The 26,074-nt window shown below is 40.0% G+C and overlaps 4 protein-coding genes across 12 annotated transcripts; 1 reads left to right on the forward strand and 3 right to left on the reverse strand.

The window, feature by feature from the left end:
* Nucleotides 1-1,088: 1,088 nt before the first annotated feature.
* LOC115726487 (probable cysteine desulfurase) lies at nt 1,089-4,407 on the forward strand. The gene is made up of 5 exons (XM_030656378.2): nt 1,089-1,534; nt 2,310-2,811; nt 2,953-3,154; nt 3,269-3,748; nt 3,931-4,407. Exons 1-5 carry the CDS (start codon nt 1,192-1,194, stop codon nt 4,330-4,332), a joined length of 1,929 nt encoding a protein of 642 aa, XP_030512238.2. The 5' UTR covers nt 1,089-1,191; the 3' UTR covers nt 4,333-4,407.
* LOC115726485 (pentatricopeptide repeat-containing protein At1g09900-like) lies at nt 3,627-9,336 on the reverse strand. Of its 5 annotated transcripts, XM_048275207.1 has the most exons (7): nt 7,045-9,336; nt 5,823-5,963; nt 5,552-5,722; nt 4,500-4,774; nt 4,224-4,287; nt 3,920-4,078; nt 3,627-3,768 (listed from the first exon to the last, which is right to left on the reverse strand). In XM_048275207.1, exons 1-2 carry the CDS (start codon nt 9,094-9,096, stop codon nt 5,910-5,912), a joined length of 2,106 nt encoding a protein of 701 aa, XP_048131164.1. In that variant the 5' UTR covers nt 9,097-9,336; the 3' UTR covers nt 3,627-3,768; nt 3,920-4,078; nt 4,224-4,287; nt 4,500-4,774; nt 5,552-5,722; nt 5,823-5,909. The 5 variants fall into 5 exon arrangements, with proteins under 5 accessions (XP_048131164.1, XP_030512233.1, XP_030512236.1 ...); XM_030656373.2 differs by lacking the exons at nt 3,627-3,768; nt 3,920-4,078; nt 4,500-4,774 and having other exon boundaries at nt 4,153-4,278; XM_030656376.2 differs by lacking the exons at nt 3,627-3,768; nt 3,920-4,078; nt 4,224-4,287; nt 4,500-4,774 and adding an exon at nt 4,786-5,453.
* Nucleotides 9,337-10,377: 1,041 nt separating this feature from the next.
* LOC115726484 (probable inactive ATP-dependent zinc metalloprotease FTSHI 4, chloroplastic) lies at nt 10,378-21,369 on the reverse strand. 5 transcript variants are annotated; one of them, XR_004013549.2, is made up of 18 exons: nt 20,979-21,367; nt 19,908-20,163; nt 18,851-19,226; nt 17,687-17,945; nt 16,662-16,793; nt 15,530-15,604; nt 15,259-15,384; nt 15,071-15,180; nt 14,894-14,972; nt 14,680-14,817; nt 14,475-14,586; nt 13,899-14,062; nt 13,676-13,781; nt 13,502-13,578; nt 12,754-12,897; nt 12,487-12,658; nt 10,799-10,851; nt 10,378-10,768 (listed from the first exon to the last, which is right to left on the reverse strand). XR_004013549.2 is itself a non-coding variant. In XM_030656364.2 (17 exons), exons 1-16 carry the CDS (start codon nt 21,246-21,248, stop codon nt 12,515-12,517), a joined length of 2,568 nt encoding a protein of 855 aa, XP_030512224.1. In that variant the 5' UTR covers nt 21,249-21,367; the 3' UTR covers nt 10,378-10,851; nt 12,487-12,514. The 5 variants fall into 5 exon arrangements, 3 of the variants coding, with proteins under 3 accessions (XP_030512224.1, XP_030512225.1, XP_030512226.1); XM_030656364.2 differs by having other exon boundaries at nt 10,378-10,851; XM_030656365.2 differs by having other exon boundaries at nt 10,378-10,824; nt 12,486-12,658.
* Nucleotides 21,370-23,453: 2,084 nt separating this feature from the next.
* On the reverse strand, nt 23,454-24,197 carry LOC125316061. Its single transcript, XM_048283052.1, has 3 exons — nt 24,001-24,197; nt 23,794-23,856; nt 23,454-23,665 (listed from the first exon to the last, which is right to left on the reverse strand). The coding sequence occupies exons 1-3, from the start codon at nt 24,157-24,159 to the stop codon at nt 23,543-23,545; spliced, it is 345 nt and encodes a 114-aa protein (XP_048139009.1). The 5' UTR covers nt 24,160-24,197; the 3' UTR covers nt 23,454-23,542.
* Between the last annotated feature and the right edge of the window lie 1,877 nt (nt 24,198-26,074).

Below are 26,074 nucleotides of genomic sequence, written 5' to 3' on the forward strand. Positions count from 1 at the left end.
ATTGGAGTAATAAATAATCTCATTAAGAAAGTTGCTTGAATTGAGATTTGCTTGATTTTATTCCGTTTCAACATTAATTAGTGCCTTGTAATTTTTTTTTAAAAGATTGCACTAATTGGGTGATACTTCTCATTATAAGAGTATGAGGTTATTCGTCGCCACGTTCGTCACCCCGTTCGTCACTACATCCTTGTCACGAGAACATCGCTAGCCACGGGTACAGGTGTCGCAGCCCTCTTCGCCAACCATTGCCGGCCCCACCTATAAAACCATATCAAAAGAAAAGAATAATAAATAAATAATTCATGAAAAATATCAAAATAATATTAAAAATTACTCATACTAGTGCCAGCCATACCATGTACGACGGCCAACACCGGCGTCAACGATTTCTAAGCAAACTTTGTGGATTGATTCAATTGGCCAAACGTGAAAATGTTTATGATTCAATTGGAAAAACTAAAAGGTTTAGAACTGAATTGGTAAAATTACGATAATTTTTTTTGCACAATTTTTCCGAATGTGGGAGATTGGGGGGAATATTATTTCTCAAACAGGGTCTTAGGTTTTATGGCTCTTAGGTAAGGTAGATCGCATCGGTTGCATTAGCTTATCCATTTGTTTCGCAATAAATAAATAATGTAATAAAATATTTTTGTGAATATGATCGTTTGTATTGCTTAAGACAATTAGTCTATGAAAAATAGTTTCATCGTCTACGACAATTTCTAAATATTTATGGACTATGAATGCATTTTCCGTTCATCCATTTTCGTAAGCGATACGCGTGATCATTTTCAGAGAAATATTCTCGAGGTCATTCATTTTTATTCGAAAATAAAGGGAGTCTAAATTAGAACATAACTATTTAGGACAGTCGTCTCTGTGTGTGTGAGCAGATCGGCGTTCTAACCTTAAGACGCTAAAACCACAGAGTTACAGCAGTGGCCACCAGAATCCAATAAACAATTTATTTTATGAAAGGAAAAAAGCAAACTCAAAATAATAATTTTTATAAGGGAGCTTCTTCTTTTTTGACTTGTCATGCCAAACCCATCTAATCTTTAAAGCCCATGGAAATGATGGAATCATTCATTCTTTCCCTCACACCCTTGGAAAAACCCTCGTCACCCCAAAGAAAGAAAGGAAGACAAGGCACTGATCTCTTGTTCGCTCCTCCTTCACAAGACGATGGAACTCGAGCAGCCCAGCTCGATGAGGCATTCGCATCTCAATTCCATAAACGAGTGCACCAACCCAAGAAATGGCGAGGGCAGTCCATCACCATCGCCAACGCCGGGGAATGATCTGTGCAAGCACTCGGAATCCTTTCGGAAGCTCGGAGCGGGACTCCCGGCGGCGGACAGCGTGGAGAAGAAGCTTGCGTGGATCCGGTCTCAGATTATCGGCGGGGACGCCGAGTTTGACTCGCCGTTCGGCAGGCGAAGGATCACGTACGCCGACAGCACCGCCTCCGGCCGCTGCGTCCGCTACGTCGAGGACTTCATCGTCGACAACATCCTTCCGTTTTACGGTAAGCGCGTGTCAAGTGTCTACGACATTTTTCTTCCAGTTTCGTAGAAAACGATTCATCTACGGTTGCATTACGTAAAGCCAATACATCGTTTTCCTAAAACAATGGCTCGAAGCTTAAAGGTCAACGTTGAATGAAACCGCTTTCGTTAGCCAATTCGTTGCGTGTATGGACAGGAATACATGTAGCTTTGACGTTTCTGGTCCATCTTTCCTATGCCGGCAATCGGACTATATAATAATATCCATATTCCTTTGTCAGTCAAATGCATTATTTAGTTTCATTGAGGGGTTTTTTATTCTTTGAACTTATGATGAATAATTATTTTTTTTTTTCGTGCGTTTCGCACGTTCGAAATTATTATATGTTCTTCCAAAGTATCGCTTATACACTCGTCGTCGTGCTGCAATCATGATCGGAAAAGAACTTCATCGAATTTACTGCGTGAGAGAATCCTAACCTTTGGTCTAATGCTTGATGAGCAGAACAGATTTTTCAAGCCAAAGACGATTTGTATATAGGTAGGATCGTTCTTCATGATATATCATATGAGGTTCTACATCGATCATTTTTGTTTGTGTTTTTTTTTTTTTTAACTTTTAACTTTTAACTTTTAAAATCCAACTTTTGAGTTTCATTTGAGGTGCTCTTATTTAACGAAAAAAATTGAAAGACATTTCCCAAAAAATGCCTGTGTCTTCCAGAGTTCAGATAGATATAGGAAACATCAGATGAAATCACTCTATTGAATGGTATTTTTACGTACATGCATAAGGTAACACACACACGTCCGACAGCCATGTGGGTCACCGGACCACCAAGACGGTGCACGAGGCCTCGAGCTACATCAAACGGTGCTTAGGAGGTGGACCCGAGGACGCGATCTTGTTCTGCGGATCAGGATCCACCGGGTCGATCAAGCGGCTCCAGGATGTCATGGGCATCGCGGTGCCATCGATCCTCAGAGAGAGGATGACCAAGTGCATGCCAAGCGAAGAGAGATGGGTGGTCCTAGTCGGGCCTTATGAGCACCACTCGAACCTTCTCTCATGGAGGCAAAGTCTAGCAGAGGTCATAGAGATTGGACTAGACGAAGATGGTTTGATGGACATGGAAGATTTAAGGCAAAAACTTGAATCTTATCAAGATGCAAACAGGCCAATTCTGGGTTCTTTCTCAGCTTGCAGTAATGTCACTGGGATTTATACCGACACAAGAGCTGTCACAAAGCTGCTTCACCAATTTGGTGCCTTCGCTTGCTTTGATTTTGCAGCTAGGTGAGCCTTCATTTTCATGGAATTTCTAACAACAAACCGTTTGCACTTTACTGAGAAAATGTTAACAGGACTATACAATTCTGTGGTAACGTAATGAAGCGACTTTATCTAACTGGCCTTGAATTGCTTAATTTTGAACAGTGCACCTTACGTGGAAATCGACATGAGATCGGGAGAAATCGACGGCTATGATGCTATGTTCCTCAGTGTGCACAAGTTCCTAGGTGGACCTGGGTCTCCAGGAATTTTACTCATGAGCAAGGCTCTTTATCAGCTTGGATCATCTCCCCCATCAACCTGTGGAGGAGGAACTGTTGATTATGTGAATGGCTTCAATGAAAAGGTAAAAGCATTGATCGTTGCAAGCGGCAAGAGCAAATTCAAAAGCTAAAGCAATTATCATCAAAGCATTCTAATTTTTATCAGTTGGTAACTCGTTAAATTACTTGCCTAGCAGGACACATTATACGTGGAAGACATCGAAGAAAGAGAGAATGCTGGGACTCCACAGATTATTCAGATCACAAGAGCAGCATTGGCATTTTGGCTGAAAGACTACGTGGGATATGAAGTGATTGAGAAACTGGAGCACAAGAACATCAAAGAAGCAATCAAAAGGCTCTCAACAAACAAGAACATAGAGATTCTTGGGAACAAAACAGCTAAGAGACAAGCAATATTGTCTTTCCTGATATACTCAACAACTAATTCACCACCAGATGGTGATAAGAAGGGAACAGAGAGAGGGCTTTACCTGTGGGGAGAAACGGGGAAAGAAAGAGACAAGCCTCTCCATGGACCTTTTGTTGCCACTCTCCTCAATGACCTCTTCGGCATTCAAGCAAGAGGTGGGTGCGCTTGTGCCAGTCCATATGGTCATGCCCTCCTTGGCATCAGTGAAGCTCAGTCCCATGCATTTAGACGTGCCATTCAAGAGGTAAGGTGCTTGTTTCTTTCCTGTAATACAGTGACATTAAAAACCTTGAAGGTTTACAGACCGTAATAGCCATACAGACGAAGGATCTATTAGGCACTACCCCTCAACCAGTGTGATAATTTCTTAGTGATGTATAAGATCAAGCATTTTACTAATCTTCTGTGAGTTTACCTTTATAACAGGGTTTTGTGGGAGGGAAGCCTGGATGGACCAGAGTCAGCTTTCCCTACTACCTTTCGGAGGAGGAGTTTGAGTACATTATTGCTGCACTGGAGTTTGTAGCCTCTTATGGCCAGAGGTTCCTTCCACTCTATCATTTCAACCTGAAAACTGGGAACTGGACTTTCAAAAAGGAGGAGTTCATGGAGATTGTAGGGGAAGAAAGAAAGGACAGAATTTTTATCTTAAATGACAACCAGGCTGGTAAAAATCTCAATGGAGATGCTAAACATGAGAGCCTCATTGCCAAGTACACCTCATATTGGGAGAGTGCAAATCAAATTGCAGGCCTCCTCCCCAAATTTCCCTCCCTGCGCAGGCTAAAGGTAGAAATTGATTCAGAGCTACTGTACTTCCGCATCTAGTGGAAGACTTTTGAAAGAATATTAAATTGAATAAAGGCATGTACAAAGTCTATTCTGATGGATTATGCAATTTTTCAAATACTACGTCACCAAGAGTCATCTGAAGACGATGGCCAAGCTGATTCTTACAGCCACCTGTAAATATATAATTGAATAAAGGCATGTACAAAGTCTATTCTGATGGACCATGCAATTTTTCAAATACTATGTCACCAAGAGTCATCTGAAGACGATGGCCGAGCTGATTCTTACAGCCACCTGTAAATATATGTAAGAACTCAAAAATGACATATCCATGAATTGTGAGAACATTCTCTTTGCCATCATCAACTTTATCCATCCTCAATCCCAGTCTTTATATGCCGAGTGTTTTACTGTCCTTAACATGGGCCTTCACTGATATCAACTTCCAAGTACAATGATGCCAATCACTTGAGAGCACCTATAAAGAGAGATAAGACCTCGGGAGCACTCGCTCACCATGCGATCATGGTGACAGATCAATAGTGAAAGAGGAACCCCGGCAATAAGTTATACCGCTTACTATATTACTGTATTTGAATGAATAAATATCTAGTTGCTTATCGGTACAATGAGGTCAAGGTCCAGATATGAGCCTAAACCATGTTCACTAATCCTCTACGTATTTGTAAACAGTTGAATATGTCAGCAGTTATTTTAATTGGATATTCAAATCAAATATGAAAAGAATGGTTAGAAATTATTGATCACTTAATGACCAAGATTGACTTTCTATTCAACTGCTGAATATCATTACAGAGTGTGTACCATATTAATCTTATTTATACAGCGCTCAGAAATAGTCTCTGAAACAACGCTTACCACTACGCCAGCTTTTAACGCTGTATGTCAATGCACTTAAACTATCCCTTGAAGTATCAGGTAGACTCAAGTTCCTTAAAGAAGCAACAGAAGTTATGCAGCATCCAACCACCACAGAAACATGCAATAAAACACAACATGCAATCCTGAAAATCAAACAAAAAGAAATGCAAAACCACTAGTAACAGTTTTTCTAACAGCTTCAAGGGAACAGAAGGTTTCCGCCCTAGAGATGGATCTGCATCATATTTTGCTTATGTGCATATTAGCTCTGTTCTCTTTCAAAGGAAAAAAAAAGGTTCAATCATACAAACTGATAAAAGTAAAAACTGATAAGAGGAAGAAATGAAATGGGAAGGAAAGAATGCAGACAAACCTTAAAGATGGTGTTAAGATGTGCTGTTACTTTCTTTCGGAATAAATGGCTTGCCAAAATAGGTTGAGGCTTTCCATAGTCATTTTCTTGTATCCCCTGAAGCTTCATTTGATTTCACAGACCATTTTTATCCCATATGCCATACGTCAACTTTCTAGCTTCATCGCTACTGACATGAGTTGGCAGATGAATAATGCAAAATTTCAGGCATTATCTGGCAGTGGTGAAAAAATAGTAGCAGTAAACCTGGCTAAACAACATCTAGGCATACCTATCAGACAAGGCGCAAGAAATGTCAAGGATCCAACATCTTCAGGTGCTAATGTAACCCTATCTGACAGTGTTGCTCACTAATTTTTCATCGCCTGGTATAAATGATAGCTCCAAACTCATCTGTAGGGCTCACAGCCGGCTGAACAAGGACCAAGAAAAGTAGAGTTTTAGCATGTCCATATGACCATAAACATCATTCTCACATTATGAAACCACAGTTGACAAGTCAGAGATGTTTCATTCTCCTTAAATTCTTTAACTTGTAAGCATCATACAGTTCTCTTCATGTTTTTTATGAAGTTAACTATAGGCACATCAAATCTATAGCAAACTATTCTTCCCCTTTTCTAATTCTTTTATAGTTTGAGACTAGGTTGAACACATACTAAGTCAATTCCAGTTGCAGTCGTGTATTACAGTCCAAGATGACTAGACATTAACATAGCCTTTTTTTTACTCAATACATGAGGTAGCTATATGAATCTGTTTACACCACTGTGCTCTGTGCTGCACCATATCCTCCGTATTATCCGAGTACTTGATAGCTTTCTTCAAAGTGTTTGCGCATGTCTTTTCCATTCTTCTCTATATAAATGTTCTGACTTTAACCTAACAAAAAGAACAGATATAATGGAAAGACTCCTTTGACTGGATTGAGCTAATAGAAACGTATTTTGTACCTTTAGTTTATCTGCAGTCTATACCTTCTCTTCCCTGCCTGTTAACCATTTCTACAGCAATGTTCTAGATCAAGTCTGATTGTACATTGATGGGGTTGCGAAATTTTTTTTAAAATCAAGAGGTGAAGATGAAGAGATCCACTGGCTGACCAGCATTCACAAGTTCTCGAAAAACCACTTTGAAATAATTTTAATTCTAGCAAAGAAAATATCCAGCAGTTGCAGGAGCTTAATTTATCGTATTTCATATTCAAAGTCAGCATCCACACAATTAACCACTGAAAAAATGGTACAGATAAAATGACCAAAAGAAGAAAATGCAGGTTAAGGACCCACCACTTGCAAGTGCAACTTCCTCACTTCAGTTGGATTCTTCACGTGAGCATACTATGCCAAAAATCATGAATGGCATTTACTTTCACGATGATCAGAGATGACAAACTCTAGAAGTTTGGCAACCTTTGGAAATCTCTTCATAAAACCCTTGGACGCGGTTTGATTAACAATTCTGAACGTAATTTCACAAGGCTCACACCCTTCCTTGACCATCGTGGTTAATAATGCAATAGCATCTGATAACTTCCCTCTCTGAAACAAGGCAGCTAATATGGTGTTGTAGATTGCAATACTTGGAGTAAGCCCATTTTTCATCATTTGATTCCTGAGTTGAAGAGCAGCCGAAATCCTCCCTTCCTCACAGAACTGCTTAATCACAGTACCATATGTGACAACATCAGCGTTTAGTTTCTGTTGATGCATATCCATGAGAAGCTTACCAATCATTGCATAATTTTTCTCTTCCACGTATTCATTGAGGAGAATATTGTATGAGGTAATATCAGGAAGAATTCCATGACTGATGCTGCAGAAGATCCTGTGAGCAGTTGCAGGTAGCTTATTCTTGCAAAGTTTGTCCAAAAGCACATTCAAGGTAACAATTGTCGGTCTGGGTCCATTACACATCATGGATTTCAATATCTTAAAAGACTCTGAAAATTTTCCAGATTCACAATAATATTCAATCAAGCAAGTTGACCCAACAACATCAAGCTTAATGCCTTCACACTCCATTAGGTCCAAGACCCTTCTAACCATTGCAGAGTTTCTCCGTCTGCATGCTGTAGACAAAATAGTATTGAAAGAAACTACATCTGGTCCACTGCCAATCCATTCAAAACGGTATAAATTATGTAAAGCCTCGTCAATTCTGTCTTCGTTACAGAAACCGCTCAAAATTGTGTTGAACGAAATATTATTTGGAACAACCCCCTGTCTCATCATATCTTCCAGGGCAGACAAAGCTTCCTTGGATTTATTAGTCCGACATAGGCACAGTAAGTATATATTATATGCACAAACATCCAGGCTACAGCCCGCAGAAATTGCATCACTTAAAAGATTGCATGCGATTCCTACTCTGCCAACTTTTGATAGGCCTCCGGCCAAAGCAGAATATGTGTACGGGTCAGGTGAAAGAACCTTTTCATCAATCATCCAAAAAACTTCTGAAACATTCATATCCAGATGACTCAATTCCCGGAGAATGATATTGTATGTATACAAGTCTGGATAACACCCTTCCTGAACCATCTTGGACAGAAGGGCTAATGCCTCTTTAATCCGCTCACCGTCACAAAGGAACTTTATAATTACAGTATAAGTTATCACGTTAGCTTCGCATCCATCGTGTTTCATGACATCCAAGCACTGAAAAGCTTCCTCCCACGACCCTTCCCTGCTAAATCCATAAACCAAAGCCGTGTATGAGCAAACATTAGGATGAATACCTCTCTTCTTCAGCCAGTATAACAACTCCAGAGCACTATAACTCTGTCCAGACTTGCACAAGGCCCAGACAATCGGATTACAACTGTAGATACAACAAACACAATTTCTACGGAAAAGAGCGGACACAACTTGATGGGCCTTCTGGACCATGCCCCTTTTGCAAAGTATAGAGATCAAGGATCTCAACGTGGGCTTAGTGGGGTGATACTCACACTTGAGCATTAATTCAAACACTTCGAGCGCATCGACCAATCTCCCCAATCCTAGCGATTTCTTCAACAATTTCGACAAACAACTAAAGGAGGGCAAGAAGCCACACTCCCACATCTCTTGAGCAACGAAGCATGCACTTTTCAAGTGCCCAAGAGACAACATTCCATTGAGAAGCGTATTGAAAGTCAGAGCATTAGGTGCAGGGCCAAAACGCTTCATTCCATGATACACTCCAATCAACTCCTCCAAAACCACGTCTCTCGATTTCAGGTAACGGTACATCAAGGCATTGTAATCATACACCGTCGGCTTCCCAGGCGAATAGCCCGTCGAATTCAACGTCTCCAGCGCTCTTCCTAGCTGGCCCAAGGAGGCAAAACGCTCCATCCTCTGCTTGGACTCGGCGTAGTCATGACCGTCGCCAGACTCGCTCGCTTCGTCGAGCTCCACAGCTCGAAGAGCACAAGAAGTGGATGAGCCCGCAAAGAACACAAGACCTCCGGGAATTCGAACTGCTCGCGGATAAGTTAATGCAAGAATCATGGGTTTGGAGAAAGACAGGAGCTTGGCGTCATTAGCGGCCGTTAACATCAGGTAACGGCCCGTCGCCGTCGACCACAGCGGCGAAAAGGGCGTGCTCGTCTGCTGCTGATGCTGACACGTTTCAGGAACAAGCCAGACGACCTGAACGGGAGGCCGCAAGAACCCGCCTACGATCGCCGGCGACACGAAAAGAAGCGAAGGCACGGGCGTGCGTCGCAGTGTGGCACGGTTCGCGCGTCTCGAGCTCAGCGCAGTTCTGCTGTGGCCCTTGTAGGGGAGAGGGGGAGAGAGAAGTGGGCCCTCTTCTTGCTGTTGCTTTAGAGTTTCCCATTTTTAGTTTTCAATATTTTCTTTCTAAAATGATTTATTAGTACATCCCATAAGTTAATTAACTTTATTAAGAATTGCCAGTTTACTGATTAGCTAAAAGCACAAAACACAAGTTCGTGAAACCAATTGCAAAAGTCGCCTAAACATTTAATAAACACAAAATTTGGACTCAAAATTAACATAAACATCAAAATCGACACAAAAATTAACTTACTCGCGCGCCCTCCGTTAAACTAAATAAGGAGGACATAACTTTGAAAGTAGTTAATTTAGCTTTATAGCGGCACAAAATGACGCCAATGAGATCCTAACCATTGGGAGAGTTTGAATAGGAGTGAAAATCATGAACAACAAGAGAAAAGAAAACTGGACAAGGCATATCGAGGACACTGTTAGAGTCCTTACGAAAATTCAACCAGTTTTAGATCTACATAAATACTATTACATTTTCAATGCACATAATTATGAGGGACCGGACCTAATACCGAGCTCATACGTGAAGGAGACATTGTTAGGTTGCACGTGTGAAATCTCACGTCGGATTACGTATCCGTTCGTTCGAAGAAATCATTATCTTTAAGACATTATCATTAGTACGCCTGGCCCAGTTTTCTTCGCGATAGCTACTCCATTCCTGCATACCAAGTGAGACGGGAGAGCAACTGAGCTTCTTGTAGCCAGAGCTCCATTTCAATCTAAAAACTGCCGAGTCTCGACGGTCATATCATACCATTGGCTGGTGCAGCTTCCGAATAATAGGAAGGCTTGCGAAAGCCTAAAATCTCCACATGGAATGGAAGAATATATCGCAGCCGAAGAGTGGAAGAGATATCATAGACCTCCTTTGCCTTCCCACCTGCATGAGACTCGGAAGGAGTTGATCCAGCCGTATGTGCTTCCGAATCTGGTTAAGCTAGATCCAGACCCATTCTAAAACCCTGCATGTTAATATCGAGGAGAGAGAGACAGAGAGATCTTATCTGAAAGATGAATAAAGTGTGTAGAAACCGCATCTCTTTATCTCATTGACTGTTCATACTTGAAGTACCACCATCATTAATAGTTTTTAACCATGCCTTGCCTAAAAATAAAACCAAAAATGTTGCTGGAACCCACATAAATGCAAAAACTGCAAACATGTCAAAAATTCTGTACACTAAACCACATTCGGTGAATTTCGAGACCATTCCTTCTCTCGTCCTAGTTTTCAAATCTTCCCTGCTCTCTTTCATGCTTGAGCTTGTAGTTTGGCACAGTCAATATGAGGATTCACAGAGATCATGCTGTCCACAAACGGATTTCAGTCACTCGAGAGCACCTCACATGGATCAGACCTCAGAGTGCTCGGATCCCATGGGATTCATTACAAACATGTTGTGAAGTAGAAGCCCCGCAATAAGCAATGCTGCTTACCCCGGAAGATATATCCAGATGCTTGTCAGGCACCTTGTTAGTCGAGTTGCAGATAAGAGCCTTGCCAAAAACAAAAAGAGAAAAAAAATACCACATAAGAAGAGAAATGATGAATGGAATGTGTACTTATGCACAGAAGCATCCATTCAGCAGTTTTTCTTTTTCAGCACTCAATGGAAATGGTTAAAACTTGCTCATCGGTTAGGACTAAAAACAACTGATGACAGAATAATCGGAGCAACTCTCCAACTAATGCGCTGCAGACCATCACAGAAGGCGTAGCATGTCATTTTCATGGACGCATAGCTCAAAAATGGGCTCTGAAGCACATCCAAGGACTAAACAAGCTTTTGACTATGCACATAAGCTCCCTTAAACCACAGAATATTATTAACCTTTGAAGATGCAAAAAAACCTTACTGCAACTTTCCATGTCAAATGGGTGGGTCAGGACGAAAATGGTCCAACCCATATTAACCCATTAGCCCGTTTTGATCCATGTTCATACAATACAAATTTAACGACCCATGCCCGACCCAACCCATACCTAACCCGTATTACTTAAATACTTCTATATTTAACCAATTTATAAAATATTTTTTCTTATAATTTATTAAAAAAATGATGTGACTAAAACAATTTCATGCAATTGAATTTTTTTTTAACTTTTATATATTTTACAAAAACATTTTTTTATTATTACCGCCGCCGCCAACCACTGCCACCACCGCCTGCCATTGCCAGCTCCTACACCAGTACCACCACCACCACCATAGCAGCTAGTTGTATTGCTGCCCTTGTGAACTTGCCCCCATCTTTTTGGCTCACACAAACCCGAACATCTCCTTTTCCTCTACTCTTCTCCACGGCAATGGCCTTGCTTTCAAGACGCTTCACTTCTGTCAAACGCACCAAAACCACTCTGATCAACAATGTGGCAACAGTAACTCTAGCCACATCACTTAAGAAGTTCCCCATGATCTCTCTTTATTCCCGCCAAGGCTTGGAAGACTGTACACTCTCGACTCACGTAACACTTGTTTAGATTGCATGCAACTGCAATGCATATCGGCTGGCGGGCGACAGTGGCGGCAGGCGGCTGTGGCTGCAGCTCGCAGAGGTGGTGGGTGGCGGCAGCCGGCAGTCGGCGGCCGCAGCGGCATTTCAAAACAGTCTTTACTTTTTTGAATTTTATTTGACTTTCTTTTACTTATAAAAAAATATAAAATATAAACTAATATAATTAAGGCCCATTTACAATTGATGCTTGGGAAGCTACAGACCAAGGGCCAAAAATGAGTCGAAAATGAGTTGAGTTAAAACCCATATTTGAATAGACTTTACAAGCCTAAACCCATATTTGACCCATTTTTTAAATCTACGGAACACATATGTGACCCAAGTGAATAAAAGTGGGTCAGAGACCCATATTGACACCTCTACTGTCCACCATAACAAGATCATGCAATATGTATCACATGAACTAGAAAATCTAAGGAAAAGATGCACACGAGTCTACTGCTATCAGTTTCTCTACTAGCTTTGATGGGACATAATGGCTCCCCCTAAAAAGATCGAGCTGTCTGGTCTTTCTTATGTACATGTCAAATATGTTCTCTTAACTAATGCTCAATTTTACAAAATTGATCAATAACAGTTGATATGCGGAAAGGAAATCCATGATTATGGACAAACCTCAAAGATATTATGATGTGCTGTAGTTTCAAAAGAAATGGCTCGCCATAAGAAGTTGAGGTTTTTCATTGTCTTCTTCTATCTCCATGGCAGCTTCAGCTTTGATTTCCTGAACCCTTTTATCCCATATACTGTCAATCAGCTTCCAAGTTTCATCAGTGATAACTTGAGTCTGCACATAATGGGGACAGAAAGGCAAGGCAACATCATTTTACTTGAGAACAAATATAGTAGCACAAAACCTCACTAAACCACAATTACGCATACCTCCATTGGACGAGGTGCACCAAATGTGGAAAATCCAACATTTCCAGGTGCAAAAGTAACCCTCCCCGGTAGTGTTATCCCGTAAATACCCCATCGTCCAGCATAAATGAGAGCTCCATATTCGTCTACAGGACTCACAGATGGCTGAACAAGAACCAATAGAATAGTCCATCAGTGTTACATGATGAGACCCCATAGTTCAAAAATCATACTTCCCTGATTCCTTCAAGTCATGAAGCAACAAACAATTCTCCCTACTTTTTGCAATGAACATGTATCACTTTCTGTTCTTACACTATATCCAAATTTCCTATTCCTTTTTAGTGTGCATCACCAGGTTTTTTTAAAAAAATCTGTTCCAGTTTATGAAGGTGTTGAAGACATCCAAGCAATAGCCAATTATGATTTGTAGAGTTTTATGGATCGGTCAACTACTTTAAAATTTTAGACTATTAAACGAAGATACGGTTCAATAAATAAGTTTTTGCTAGCTCCCATAAGTCCTTTTCCTCTACTTTGATTCTCCAATCCTCCGAACTGGGGGTGGTGGAGTTTGGTTAGATGATGAAGATTCTTATTGTGTTAGCCTGCTTCCAGCCACACTCACCTAAGTGAGGCGTAGCTTAAGCAAGAATGGAACACATGCCTATCGGTTCATCACTTAATAAGTAACCAACCCAATTGCAGGAAGGGGACCAGAAAACAACCGAAGTAAATATTTTCAATATCTCATGAACTCAAAAATTACCTGAGGTATCCGAGGGGTGCCATTATAAATAGCCCAAATTTGTTCAGCATTGATCTCTCCTTTTTCCAATAAAATATCTGTGAAGCATAACCACATTAAGGAACTAGGGAAGAGAATTTAGTATTGCAACATTTATCTTCAACATTAAATGACTTGTTATATAAGAATCATGACCTGTGATTGTCTCTACAGCTGACTGGTATTCCCGAAGTACCAAGGCGCATTTTTCCACAGCAAACCGCATGTATTCATCTCTAAGAACTTCCAGTTTTGCTGCTAGCTGTTAAATTAATCAAGTTCTTATATTTGTTTCACTAAATTTGGACTACTGTTTCAAAAAGTAGCACTTTTATGGGGCAGAATGCAATGTTGTCATACTTGGATTGGCCATACGTACATTTGGCACAAGATCACCCTGATTTCTATAGTATGCTTTTCCAAATGCAGTCATCCCCGTCTGCAGAATCAGAAACTCTGCAAGTCTGGAAGCTTCCAGTGTTGCCTTAGATGATATCCAGCACATGTTATCAATCCCAAACATTTCCTCTTCTATTACCCTAGCTGCAGCATAGAGTCAACAAACCGAAAAAATGCACATGAAGGCCACAAGCAAATCAAAGGAAGATGGTTTGTAAATCAAGAAAGTTGAAAATACATCCATGATGGAAACACAAAGCAGCATTTACATTGCTTCGCGGTTTATATCACATCTTCATTTTCAAAGTTTGAGAGACATTGAAAATATAAAATGGAGTTTTGCAGGCAAGTCCAAGCACTTCAAATATTATTCATAGTCAGGGCCTCACGATCCAAACCACCAATGCCACTGCCCCACCCCAGCAAAACAACAGGAACAGTAAATAGAAGAAAAGGGAAAAAGCTAATATTGTTAAAGAGAAGATTGAGGGTATAGCTTCCTTAATTGACAAGCAAAATGGCAATAAGAAATCATATTCATAAATCAATAACTTACGAGCACAAGCTCGGATTATGGAATTCACATAATCTGATTTCCTTGCATACACTTGGCCTGAGATATCCTTGTAGCGCATATTTGGCTGGCTCTGTATTGAATTAATATCTGTCTGCAGAAGTCAAAAGCAAATGAGAAACTTTTTGAGCATAAGAACAGTTATAAAACACCAAACAGCATGAGCCAGATAGCATAGTCCAAGGACCTCAGTAAAAGGACGGTGGGGATCCGGAAAGTAGCATGAGATAACAGCAACAGCAGCCTCTCTATATGCCAACCTTAATTTTAATTCCTCTGGAATCTCAGTGCTATCTTCTTGGCCTGTTTCAAATGTTCCTTTTTGCTGCAAAGTTGTACCACATCAAAGTGATGTAAGGGTTGTCTCAAAGAGAGCCAGAACAGTGAGAGCCACCACTTACCCTCTTCAAGGCCTCCAGAAGTTCATCTTGCCCAATGTAGTCCAAGTCTTTTCTGGCAGTCAATATTCCAGCTTCATTCCTGTCATAGAGATAAACAAATATTAGACTCTCTCTGTCTCTGTCTCTGTCCCTGCACTTATCCTTTACTGTTAGAAATAACAATTAAAACATGTCTACAATATATTTTGCAGCTCTGCTCCAGTAAAATCTTCCGTAAGCTCAGCAATCTCTTCCAGTAGTGCCTCCTTTTCTTTTTCTGAGCGAAAAAACTTGTTTCTGGCATGCACCTGTGATTGGCAGAGAATATCTGAAACATTAAACCATGCAACGCTAGAATTTGCAAGCTGAAATAGCAACCAAAATACCTTTAATATGGCCAATCTACCATCCTTAGATGGCAAACCAACTCGTATAATCTTGTCAAATCGACCCTTTCTCAGGAGAGCTGGATCAAGAATATCCAACCTATTTGTAGCACCTATGACTAAGACCTGAAATACTAAGCAGTTTAGTGATATTGTGGTTTAGCTTTATTTTTATCAGCAGTTCAAATTTTCATTAGAGGCAACAATGGTTGCAATATATGGAAATTATTTCATGCAAGTACACTGTTCATCTATACAAATAGGAAGCAACCTGTGACGTGGAGACTTTAAAACCATCCAGTTCTGTCAGTATCTGAAGCAGACCTTGTTCCCTCTCTGCACCACCCTGTAAAAGCAGCAGGTGGAGATGTGGAGAGAGAGAGAGAGAGAGAGAGAGATGATAAGAGCTGAAAAGTCAATAAATAAAACACAAACTCCAGGCCTAAGTAAGATCTCAACTTGAAGCTGAGGATAATAAAGTATAAGCAACTGAAAAGTTCAAAGAACTAATCTTTACACTGTTATTAAGACTGGATAACAGCTTCAAGCAATGGAAAGCCTTCAAGGATGATGAAGAATGAAGAAAATGTCCCATACTATATATAAGCATTTAACTACTGTACCGTGTTTTCATCAATGTCTTTAGCATTCGGATTTATTGGCAGTAGTGCCACAAATTTCCTATGTACAAATCACTCCAAGTCCAACATTTGCCTTCCCAAGTACTAATTTTCATGCCTGCACATCAGTTTGGCAACATGCAGAAACGAGATTGCTCTTTCACAGCCTTCTCTGTAGCTGGGTCAGCATATTTTTTGCAGTGAACAAAAAAGAGTCAACTGCTAAAACTTTTGAATTTTCCCATGATACTATTGATATTAAAATTCATAGACCAAATTTCAATCCAAAGAGGCAGCCTTTAACGGTAAACCTAATAAAAATAATGTCAAACATATGCAAAATAGACGTTCGAGGTACCTTGATTCTACATTCTTTCAAACAAATTATGGGGATCAGCAATTAGAAAAAGGAAAAAGTACTGGTCAATCCAGAATTACCCCCTCCAATTTCATGTCTGAACAAAGATAGAAGCTATAAAGCAGGTTAGAAAATCACGAGACACCCGGATTATGCAAATGTGTGTACTGCTGCTGACAGAAAGCTAGAAATTTCTACTGTGAGAGATGCTACCAGATGACAAAAGTAAAGGCATGCTAGTAATTGCACAGGTTTTCTTGAACAGATGTGGGATCAATCAATTCCTGGCGTACTGCTTTGAGATTCTTTAAATGCAAGGAACTTTCTCACTAAGATAGTATAGAGGAACACGCCAGCTTCTTACATTACAGAAATGGCAGATTATTATTAACGATGGAGCATGAAATCTTAATGTGCTGACTCACCCCTCCAATATCAGGTCCGCCCCTTTTGCTACCAATAGCATCTATCTCATCAATAAAAATAATGGAAGGTGCAAATGATCTGGCACTAGCAAAAAGGTCCTTCACTCGAGATGCAGCCACACCTACAAACATCTGGAGAAAAAGAAATAGAAGTTAGGAGTTTATTTATGATACCTCAGGAACAATATATAGCCTCAAGCATTTAGTCTTTTCCAATAAAAAAAGAGACGACAAAGATGACGCGATTCTGCCAGCAGCTGTACCAACTACCAAGTGAAGATAATGAATACTATCTGCAAGCCAATCAAATTTAGTTTTTCAAAAATAAGGGAAGAGAAAATTCAAATAAGCAAAGACAAAAACCGGTCAATCACGGGTCCATAAAACACACCACTCACACCAAAGACAGTAAGAAGTGATCGCCAAAATCACAGACCCCGCAACTCTAGAATGCACAATTCACATAGAGAGCGAATGCACCACCGCTGCTCTCAACCACTAAAAAGCAGTTGATTTTTTCACTTCTAGGAGTGATCAACATAGTTTTTGACCCAAGTGGTGAACCACAGAATGAAGCTCAAATATTCCAAATACTCCAAGCATTCTCACAGGTGATAAAATTGAGTTATTTGGGCCAATTAACAGGGCAACTGCTGCTTTTCAAAACAAGATTCCACCATAATTATTGTGGGCGCATTCTCCCGATCAACATGTCCTGAGATATCAAAACAAATTGCTAACATTCCACAACATGTTACATGTTAACACGAAAGTACACCTTTATAGGGCACCTTACCATTTCAGGATTGTTCATCCCAATGGCTTGTGTGTATGATTTAACACAATAAGAACCTTCCACACAACTACTCTCAAATGCTTCGGAATTCTGATTTGTTCAGTAAGACTGTTCATCACTATGGAAGCTGCTTTTTTTCCCGTGTCTAAGAAAGCAAGATGACCCATATAAAGATCTATCAGTAGCCACCCTCTACCTTAACCATTCTGGCTAGGAATTAATCCCTTACCTCCACAAAGTCCGTTCCATTGGCTGCAAAGAAAGGTAGCCCTGCTTCACCAGCAATGGCCTTAGCCAACAATGTTTTTCCAGTTCCAGGGGGCCCATGGAGAAGCACACCTTTGGGACAATAGATCCCTTTGTTTTGGAACTCTTCCTCATTTTTAAGGATTCTTACAATCTCCTGCAGTTCCCGCTTGATGTATTCCTGACCAGCAAAATCATCAAAAGTAACTCCAGTTTTTTCTTCAGCAGAGATAAATTTTGCCCTGGGTAATAGCAGTAGAAAGGTTAGATCCTAGTCAACTGTTATCGGCACAAACTACGAGCTACCATGTTTTACAGCAAAACCATTTATTCCTCAAAACATTTTCTCCTTCACAGTCGCATGCATAAGATTTTACTCCAAGGGCAAAGGAGAAAAAATGACAAAGACCGAGAGTTACATTGCTACAACTAGGAATGTAACTCTTTCCAGGGTGGGGAAAAAAATTGTAATCACTAAAAGATTAATACCACGAAAAATCCCATACAGGTACGCATGTGACAAATTTACCCAAACTAATTTTTTAACCACTAAAACCCTAAACCGGTACGCCGATGACAAATTCACCCTCCATTAGTTTCCATTAAATTGGGTTATTACCACAAAAAGAAATGATTTTCTACTCATACATATGAGTGCATTGCTCATATGAAGGAAGAAAGCATTGCAGATTCAGGCTTTTGGGCAAAAGGTCCCAAACGCACTTTCTGAAAGCATGATATATCCTCTCATGCATAAAACTTTGCTTTATCATGTACCTAAATTTCTCCATTGACAGAAAGGAATATCATGCCTGTTAACCATAGATATCAGACTTGCATAACCAGTAGATCAAAATAATTTTGCAGTGAGCAATAAAAAACTTCATCTGAAAGATGTAATCAGATTATTTACATTTTCTAAATTAGTTAGGAATTGAGATGATAGTAAGATCAAGATTAGTGATCTGCACCCCACAGTGAAACTTGGTTATAATTGAGCAACCAAATGATGGACTCGGCAAAAGAAAGAAAAATGAGTAAGCAACAAGGGAGGTAATAGTTTCCACACACAATTAAATTGCAAGAACAAGCCAAACAGGAAGTCAGCAAATTCAACTATCAGAACTTGCAAGCTACTATTACTTACCGACTTTTTCCTAATGATCCAAGCGCTCGTCGCTTAATTGGCTGTGGTATTTTCTCACTTGGTTTTCCCAAATCACAAGGTATCAATTTTGCATAAATTGGCCTCATCATGTTATCAATCCAAAGATACAAGCCAATTGACAAGGCAAGCCGCATACCCCATATCACCGCAGTCGCTACAGTAGAGTAAACTTCGGCATGGACTGTGTCCGCATTAATTACATCAACATTCACTATTTGTTGATGCAACTTTTGCCAAACATCATTCCAGCAATCAATCGGCATACGGTCAATCACATGGCGCCGGAAAACTATTTCTTTCTGTGAATCCCCTTGGCTTCCTTGCCTATTTCCATCTTTATAGTACGGTAAGATTACTGCAGAAAATTGAAAATTCTTTTATCAGATAAGAAATAGAATTCACATGAAGCATGATATAGCCGCATGTGTTCTAGCCTATTCAAGAAGGGAAATATTGTAAGCTAGCTAAACATATATTCTCTGCTACTGACAGAGCATCAATACCAGGACACAGGCATTCTAGATGATAAGCATAAATTTTGAATTCAAAATAACTGAAGCAGCTGCACCTAGTAGGAGAAAAGACTTTATTCTCATTTCATACACAGTAACTGTCTTCATAAGTTTGATCTTTTCCTTTCTCTCTTCGTCTGGTTATTTGTTGTTTATTATTTTCCTTATTTTCTATTTTACTTTCTTTCCCCTGTGGGGCTACTGGCCTTAAAAAAAGTATTTGTGGAACAATACAATATATCAAGTTATTGCAATAGCATCAGCTCATGATACTCCTTGATAGGCTCACATGAGATGGAAAACCAGGATCTCTAGTGAAAATGATCCTATGTGTTCCAACTGTCCCACTGTTAGAACCTAATTTAGCAAAATTGCAATATTTTATACTCATAAAAGGGGTACCAAAATAGCTAAACAAGAAGGGGTTTGAAACTAGTAGAAATGGCAAGATCTTAGGGATGGATAGTGCAAAATAGTGAAAATTTTCTATTTTAAAATAATAGCAGCCAAGAAAATCAACCAACCTGACATTGTCTGACCATAATTCAAATACTCAACAAACTGGACATTGTTGGAGTTAAGAAGACCCAGAAAATCACTGAAGTCAATCCTATGCGAATTCTGAGGATCCCACTCTGTTCCTTTCAACTTTCCCCGCATAGTCAGCAAGGCCCTGCTCCAACTCGAAGCCATGACCAGCTGCCTCTCTAATTGGACATTTGCCTTCCGTTCAAGCTCTTCCAGCTTACTTATCCGTTGTCTCTCAGCATCTTTCAGTTTCTGAAAGTTTAAAAACTTTAGAGTGTTTACGAAATTAAGAAAGCAAAAGGGATTCAACATCGATACCAGCTAATTATGAAGTTGAAGACAAGCATCAATGAGCCATAAGAACCTCAAACCCCTGCAGCCAAAGCAGCTTCCTAGCGGCAATCTGAATAGTACAGAGAACAGAAGGCTCATCCCTTCATGTGCTTCCTAGTGGGGAACTGTCCATAAATTTAGTGACTGATTCCCTCAGGTCTTTAATCACATCCTCTACCATATTAATCTTAATTAAAAGGCTCAAATAAGAAAAGAATGTACTAAACGCAACGTGCCCTTAAACCATCCCACTAGCCATGAATAATGTCTTCTTTAGTTGTATGTGAAGCGAGAGAGAGTGAGAGAGGTGAGAGGTGTGCTGTACCAATAAGTAAAGGTAGAGTAGCTACACAGGGTCTCGAGAACCGGTTATATTTTGCAGAAGCCGAACAATAGAGGGGTGATTCTACTTTATCTAGGTAAATCGGCAAAAATTCATTGATAAAGCTAGAAAAGCAGGTCAATTTATGAAAAACAAATTTCATCATAGATTGTAGGGCTACAAAGCAGACGCACCCGCAACCTTACACGGGCAACAACGCAAGAGTTCCGCTCGAATACATTCCACCAATGCGTATCCAAAACCCAAACTTTTTTCCAGCATTGAACAGCCTCACTTATCAGAGCAAAGCATAATCCAAAATCCCAAAACACCCACGACGCTGATCTAAATCACATAAACAATAAAGACCCGAACGTAATCAATCAAAAACTTGAAGATACGGAAACCGTACCTCGAATAGCTTGGCCGACTCGGGGTCTTCCTCAACGGAGTCTGCGGATGTCGCAACTGACTCGGAACTGGAACCCACATTTGAAGCACTGCGTATGCCACAATCGAACCCTTTTCGGCGTCCAGTGGAGAGGATCGACCGAGAAGCAGCTCCACCAACACGCTTGGAGCGACCGAGGCAAGACACAGAGAAGGATAAGCGAGTGCTGGAGAGAGAGGCCGGTCTAGGGACCAGAGCGAAATCGAGAGGTTTCAAGCTGCGAGAGCTCATTTCTCTCGTTCCACCATTAAAATGAAGAAGCTCACTGGCGGAATCCTACTAGCTCTTCTTGGGAGAGGAACAGCAACGACGACGACGGTGCTCGCGGAGTTTTATGATTTTATCCCCGACTTTTCTTGTTTGCGGGTTTTAGATTGGTTTAAGAGGAGGTGAGATGGTCAAACGACATCGTTTCGATGGAATAAGGAGTTCTCCCTTAATTTGAGCTCCACTAAAGAGCTAGAAAGCACCGACACTTCGACACTCTCCAATATGCAATCGACACGATTTAAATTGCTTTTAGAGGAGGTGTGAGATGGTTAAACGACATGTTTCGCCCAAGGAAGAGTTAAGAAGCATCGACACTCTCCCAACATTTTTCGATATGTGATCAATATGTGATCAACACTCAAGGCACGTTAGTAACACACGAGTCCAATATCTCAACACATCATTGCAACATTCACGAATCAATTTTAAGCATTTTCATTAAATTAATGATTAAAATATAAATTTATAAAATATATATATATATACATACATACTCAAGTCATATATCCAACCACCTCAATATTAATATATTCAACCAAACTAAAAAAATCTAATCGTGAATCTCTAACAAAAGAAAAATAAGAAAAAACACCCATCGTTGATATTTTTATAAGTGCATGATAAACATTATATGACCCAACATGTCGAAATTTTCTATCTTTTGAGAAATAAGAGTGACAACGTATCGAGTCGTGTCGCGTATCGATTTCAATTTTACTAGACCGTAGAGTCTCTAACAAGGACAAAGCTTCATGTTTTCATTGCAAAATGATTTGACATATGAATCACTCTCGAACAAGCTTTGAAGCTTTTGAGCCAGTTTTGAATTTGATTCCACCGATTTATGGGCTTCCTTTTATATGACACACGTTTGGAATTCAGGGAAATCTTTTAATCGCTCGTCTCGGCTTCGACGTACTTATTACTATCGAGCATCGACCATCACTTGCCGCGGGAGTCTTAAGATGGGACGGCTATGCTCTACATCAAGCGATATTAATGCATGTAGGAGCTTGAAATTGTCCCTTCATGGTGTCACACATGAATTAACTTTTAGTGATCGTTAAAATCACCCAAACGCTAAATACCATTAGTAACGAGAAAATTATCCAAAAAAAATACTAAATTTACGATACTTTTATCAATTCAATCATAAACATTTTCGTACTTTATCAATTAAATTCATCCGATAAATTTTTATCGGATATTACTAACATAAATGCCCAGCACAATTGACGCTAACATAAACAATTTTTAACGATATTTTCATATTTATTTGTACTTTTTTTTTTGTTTTGTCTAATTTTTTTCTTTTTCTTTCCTTCTTTCCTTTTGTCATGGCCCATTTTTCTCCCTTTTGCTCACCTCCCTGGGAGACGGCCTGGTAAGGTTGGCCTTGGCCAGGTGGGCTAGCCCACCAAGGCTCACCCTCACCTAGGTGAGACGACTTGGTGAAGGTCGGCTTCGCCCAGACCGGATCTAGGAAAAGGGGCCCTTGCCAAGGCTCACCCTCTCCCGACCAGGCCTTGCTTGTCATGGCCAATGCCTGATGGCCAATCATTGACAAAAATAAGGAAGGAAAAAAACAATAAAAAATATATTAGAATATTATTAAAAATTATTTATGTTAGCATCGATCGTGCTAATATAAAAACGAATGACCTCAATATCAGCAAATTTCAATTATTAAATGGACTTAATTGATAATATATAAAAAAAAATTTACGAAAACATCGAAAGATTTTAGATTGAATTGACAAAAATATAATAAATTTATTATTTTTTAGACTAAAGAAAGAAGGAAGAAAAAAATAAAAAAAAAACATATTAAAACATTATTAAAAATTATTTATGTTTGTGCTAATCGTGCATGTAAAAGGACTGGTGTCAATACCAATGAATTTTGATTATTAAATAAACACAATTGATAAAATATAAAAAAAAATTAAAAAATTTAAGATTGAATTGATAAAAGTGCAATAAATTTACGAATTTTTAATTTTTGGACAATTTTCTTCATTTGAAACCAGCATGAACATCTAAGGAAAGCATCGGATGCCCACGATTTTTAACGGTCTTGAGGTACATAGTATTAAGTGTATTACTCGTGAGTCCGATCCAAAAGGCAGCCACAAAAAATAAATCACTTGATTAGACCGTCGACGAAAATCAATGAAATATCGGTAAGCGCATCAAAGACGAAAAGTCCAGTGCCATCTGTACAAAGCATCCGCCCGCCCGCCGGCGGGAGCGAGCTAGAACGGCGCGGAAACGGCGTCCCTCGGAGACAGCAGCCGGGATTCGCCGTCGTGATTGTCGTCGTTACGCTCTTCCTCTTGATCGCGTCTGTTGCCACAACAGGTCACTGGCTGCAAGCCCTGTATCACGCAGCAAGTTCTGCCATTATTACCACATCAGGAGAAGGACCGAAGAGAACTCTTCACCACAACGAGGAGGAAAGGATAGAAAAAGAGGTGAGGTTGCTTCGAGATGAGCGCATTATTACCTCGGTGAAGATCCTCAGGGCCTCTTCCATGGTGCTCGTGTTCACCACGTAGAGAGCCGCCTCCTGTCGATATTGTATCGCCATCCAAACTCATGCTGATTAGTTCCCACATCGAAAAATCATTCGCTTATCCTGAAAACCAACATGAACGAGAGAGATCGAGAGAAGAGAGAGAGAGGTTTCTGATCATGTACGCGATCCTCTTACCCTGGCAAGCTTTATCTGATGGAAGCTGAGCGTCTTGGGCTCGTTTTCAATGGCCGCTCTGCCCTCCGCGCGCGCCATTGATGCTTCTCCTTCTTCCATCATTTTACAGAGAGAGAGAGAGAGAGAGAGAGAGAGAAAATGTCTCGTGCCGTGATTCATATAAACGTGGGTTTCGCAGAGTGGGAATGGAAAACGTCACCTTCGTTCTCCTCCTCCTTATATCGCCAAAGTCGCCGGTGACAGCGAGCCGACGCTATACGGAAACCGACGCGTGGCCGCGCGAGTACGGCGTCGAGGAACCACGTGGGCGGCCTCGATCGGGCGGTCGCGGATCGTAGGGACGAGCCCGGCGGTGAGGCGTTGTGACGTGGAGGTTTGGTGAGGGCCTGACCAATGGAGACGCAACACTAGAGCACCAGCGAATCTGTCCAGAATCGAATCGTGCGATGGCGACGTCTTCCTCCTTTTGTTGACGCAGCTGTCCCTTGTCTTCCTGGGCAGATACAGGCATGGCCAGTCAAGGCCCCCAATTCCAAACAAATCAATCAATGCAGACCCATGCGTGTCGTGTGACCGATCCGCACGCAAAGACTTCAAGCAAATCACGAAAGATTAATGCAGTCAGCGTTGAGCCGTAACTCCAAATTTATTTTGAAGGTTGACGAAATCCTCCTAGCATTAGATGGCTAATCTAATCTCGTTATTTTTGTAAGATCCGTTTAATTATACTATCCAACTTCATCGTATAACGAGCCTATATGTAGCATAACCTTTGATCAGTCATTCGGACAGCGTACAAAGGGTGGTGAAACGTGGACATGTGCATGGCATGACCGATCGAGCGAGCTGGAGCCGCCATACGGTATGAGAAAAAGAACTTGAGTTGTAAGATATTTTGTGGAAGAACAATATCGTATTAGAATTGTCAACCCCATCGAATTATTGGTAGACAAATTTTTTTTCTCTCATTAAATTACCTCTCAGTATTCATAGTCGATAAATTTAAAAGACGATTAAACGCTTATAAATAAGTTAAATAAGAATTGGTAACCCAAAAATTAGTTGATAAATTAATCGAAAATGAGTTGGTAAGTCACTTAAATTAAAATTGTTAAATTTATATAGGAATTGATCAGTTGTAAGGCGTCATTAAAAGAATCGAAAAAAAAAAGTTACTAAATTGCAAATTACCATATCGAACATCGCAAAGTCACATTAGGTTTTCTGAAATTTCTTTCTTTATAAAAAAGAATTTGGAGCTGTAAATTCTTTTGGGTTCATCGTACATGTTGTGGACCAAAGGCTGCATATTTTCACGAGAGGTGGCACCAATAATTCTCTATTGGGGCACGCCCACACATCGATCTGTCTCTTCAATTATGGACCCACATATATCATTTGAACCCTCCAATGTATCAATCCAAATCTTTTATGCGAACCGCAAAATTTAATTACTCCGCTCAAATTCGAAATCCATCATGGTGCGACCCGTGCAAATTTTCGCATAATATATTCGCTCGTTATGATTGAATTTTGGGAGAATTACAAAAAAAAAATTCTAAACGTATTGCAATTGTGACAACTTAGTTCAAAATCTTTTCTTTTGCTAATTCAGTCCTAAAACTTTTGCATTTGTGCCAATTTAGTCTATTCGGTCAATTCTGGCCAGACGATACTAATGTAGCACTACCGACACTGATATAGACTTTTTTAAATAATATTTTACATTTTTTTTCTTTTCTTTAGTTTTTCCCCCTCTACATGGGTCGGTGACCCTCGATTTCCCTAAGTCTAGAAAAAAAACTAAAAAGGAAAAGAAAAAGTTACAAAAAATTTAAAATACTATTTAATGGAAATATTATAAATTTGTGTAAATCTTGGTTGTGAAAAAAGTTAATTTTCTAATTATAAAAAGTGATCGTTGACCAAAAAAAAAAATGGCGATAATTCGAAAAGTAACATGGCTGGGATAAGGCACATAATCCCGAGGGATGTATCGGATGATTGTCCATAAATAGCACGAAATCATATATTGGTAAACACAGCCTTTAAAAATTGCAACTGTTCAAGGATC

The sequence above is a fragment of the Rhodamnia argentea genome, chromosome 1, assembly GCF_020921035.1.
Source record: "Rhodamnia argentea isolate NSW1041297 chromosome 1, ASM2092103v1, whole genome shotgun sequence".
Lineage (NCBI taxonomy): Eukaryota > Viridiplantae > Streptophyta > Magnoliopsida > Myrtales > Myrtaceae > Rhodamnia > Rhodamnia argentea.

Coding starts and splice junctions, on each gene's coding strand:
- LOC115726484 (XM_030656364.2), bottom strand. CDS start 21,248: ATGAGCTCTCGCAGCTTGAAACCTCTCGATTTCGCTCTGGTCCCTAGA. Junction 20,164..20,978: donor AGTCGGCCAAGCTATTCGAG/GTACGGTTTCCG, acceptor TTAAACTTTCAG/AAACTGAAAGATGCTGAGAG. Junction 12,898..13,501: donor GCACCCCTCGGATACCTCAG/GTAATTTTTGAG, acceptor GTTCTTGTTCAG/CCATCTGTGAGTCCTGTAGA.
- LOC115726487 (XM_030656378.2), top strand. CDS start 1,192: ATGGAACTCGAGCAGCCCAGCTCGATGAGGCATTCGCATCTCAATTCC. Junction 2,812..2,952: donor TGCTTTGATTTTGCAGCTAG/GTGAGCCTTCAT, acceptor AATTTTGAACAG/TGCACCTTACGTGGAAATCG. Junction 3,155..3,268: donor TGAATGGCTTCAATGAAAAG/GTAAAAGCATTG, acceptor CTTGCCTAGCAG/GACACATTATACGTGGAAGA.
- LOC125316061 (XM_048283052.1), bottom strand. CDS start 24,159: ATGAATCACGGCACGAGACATTTTCTCTCTCTCTCTCTCTCTCTCTCT. Junction 23,857..24,000: donor ATCAGATAAAGCTTGCCAGG/GTAAGAGGATCG, acceptor CAATATCGACAG/GAGGCGGCTCTCTACGTGGT. Junction 23,666..23,793: donor CCCTGAGGATCTTCACCGAG/GTAATAATGCGC, acceptor TGCGTGATACAG/GGCTTGCAGCCAGTGACCTG.
- LOC115726485 (XM_030656370.2), bottom strand. CDS start 9,096: ATGTTAACGGCCGCTAATGACGCCAAGCTCCTGTCTTTCTCCAAACCC.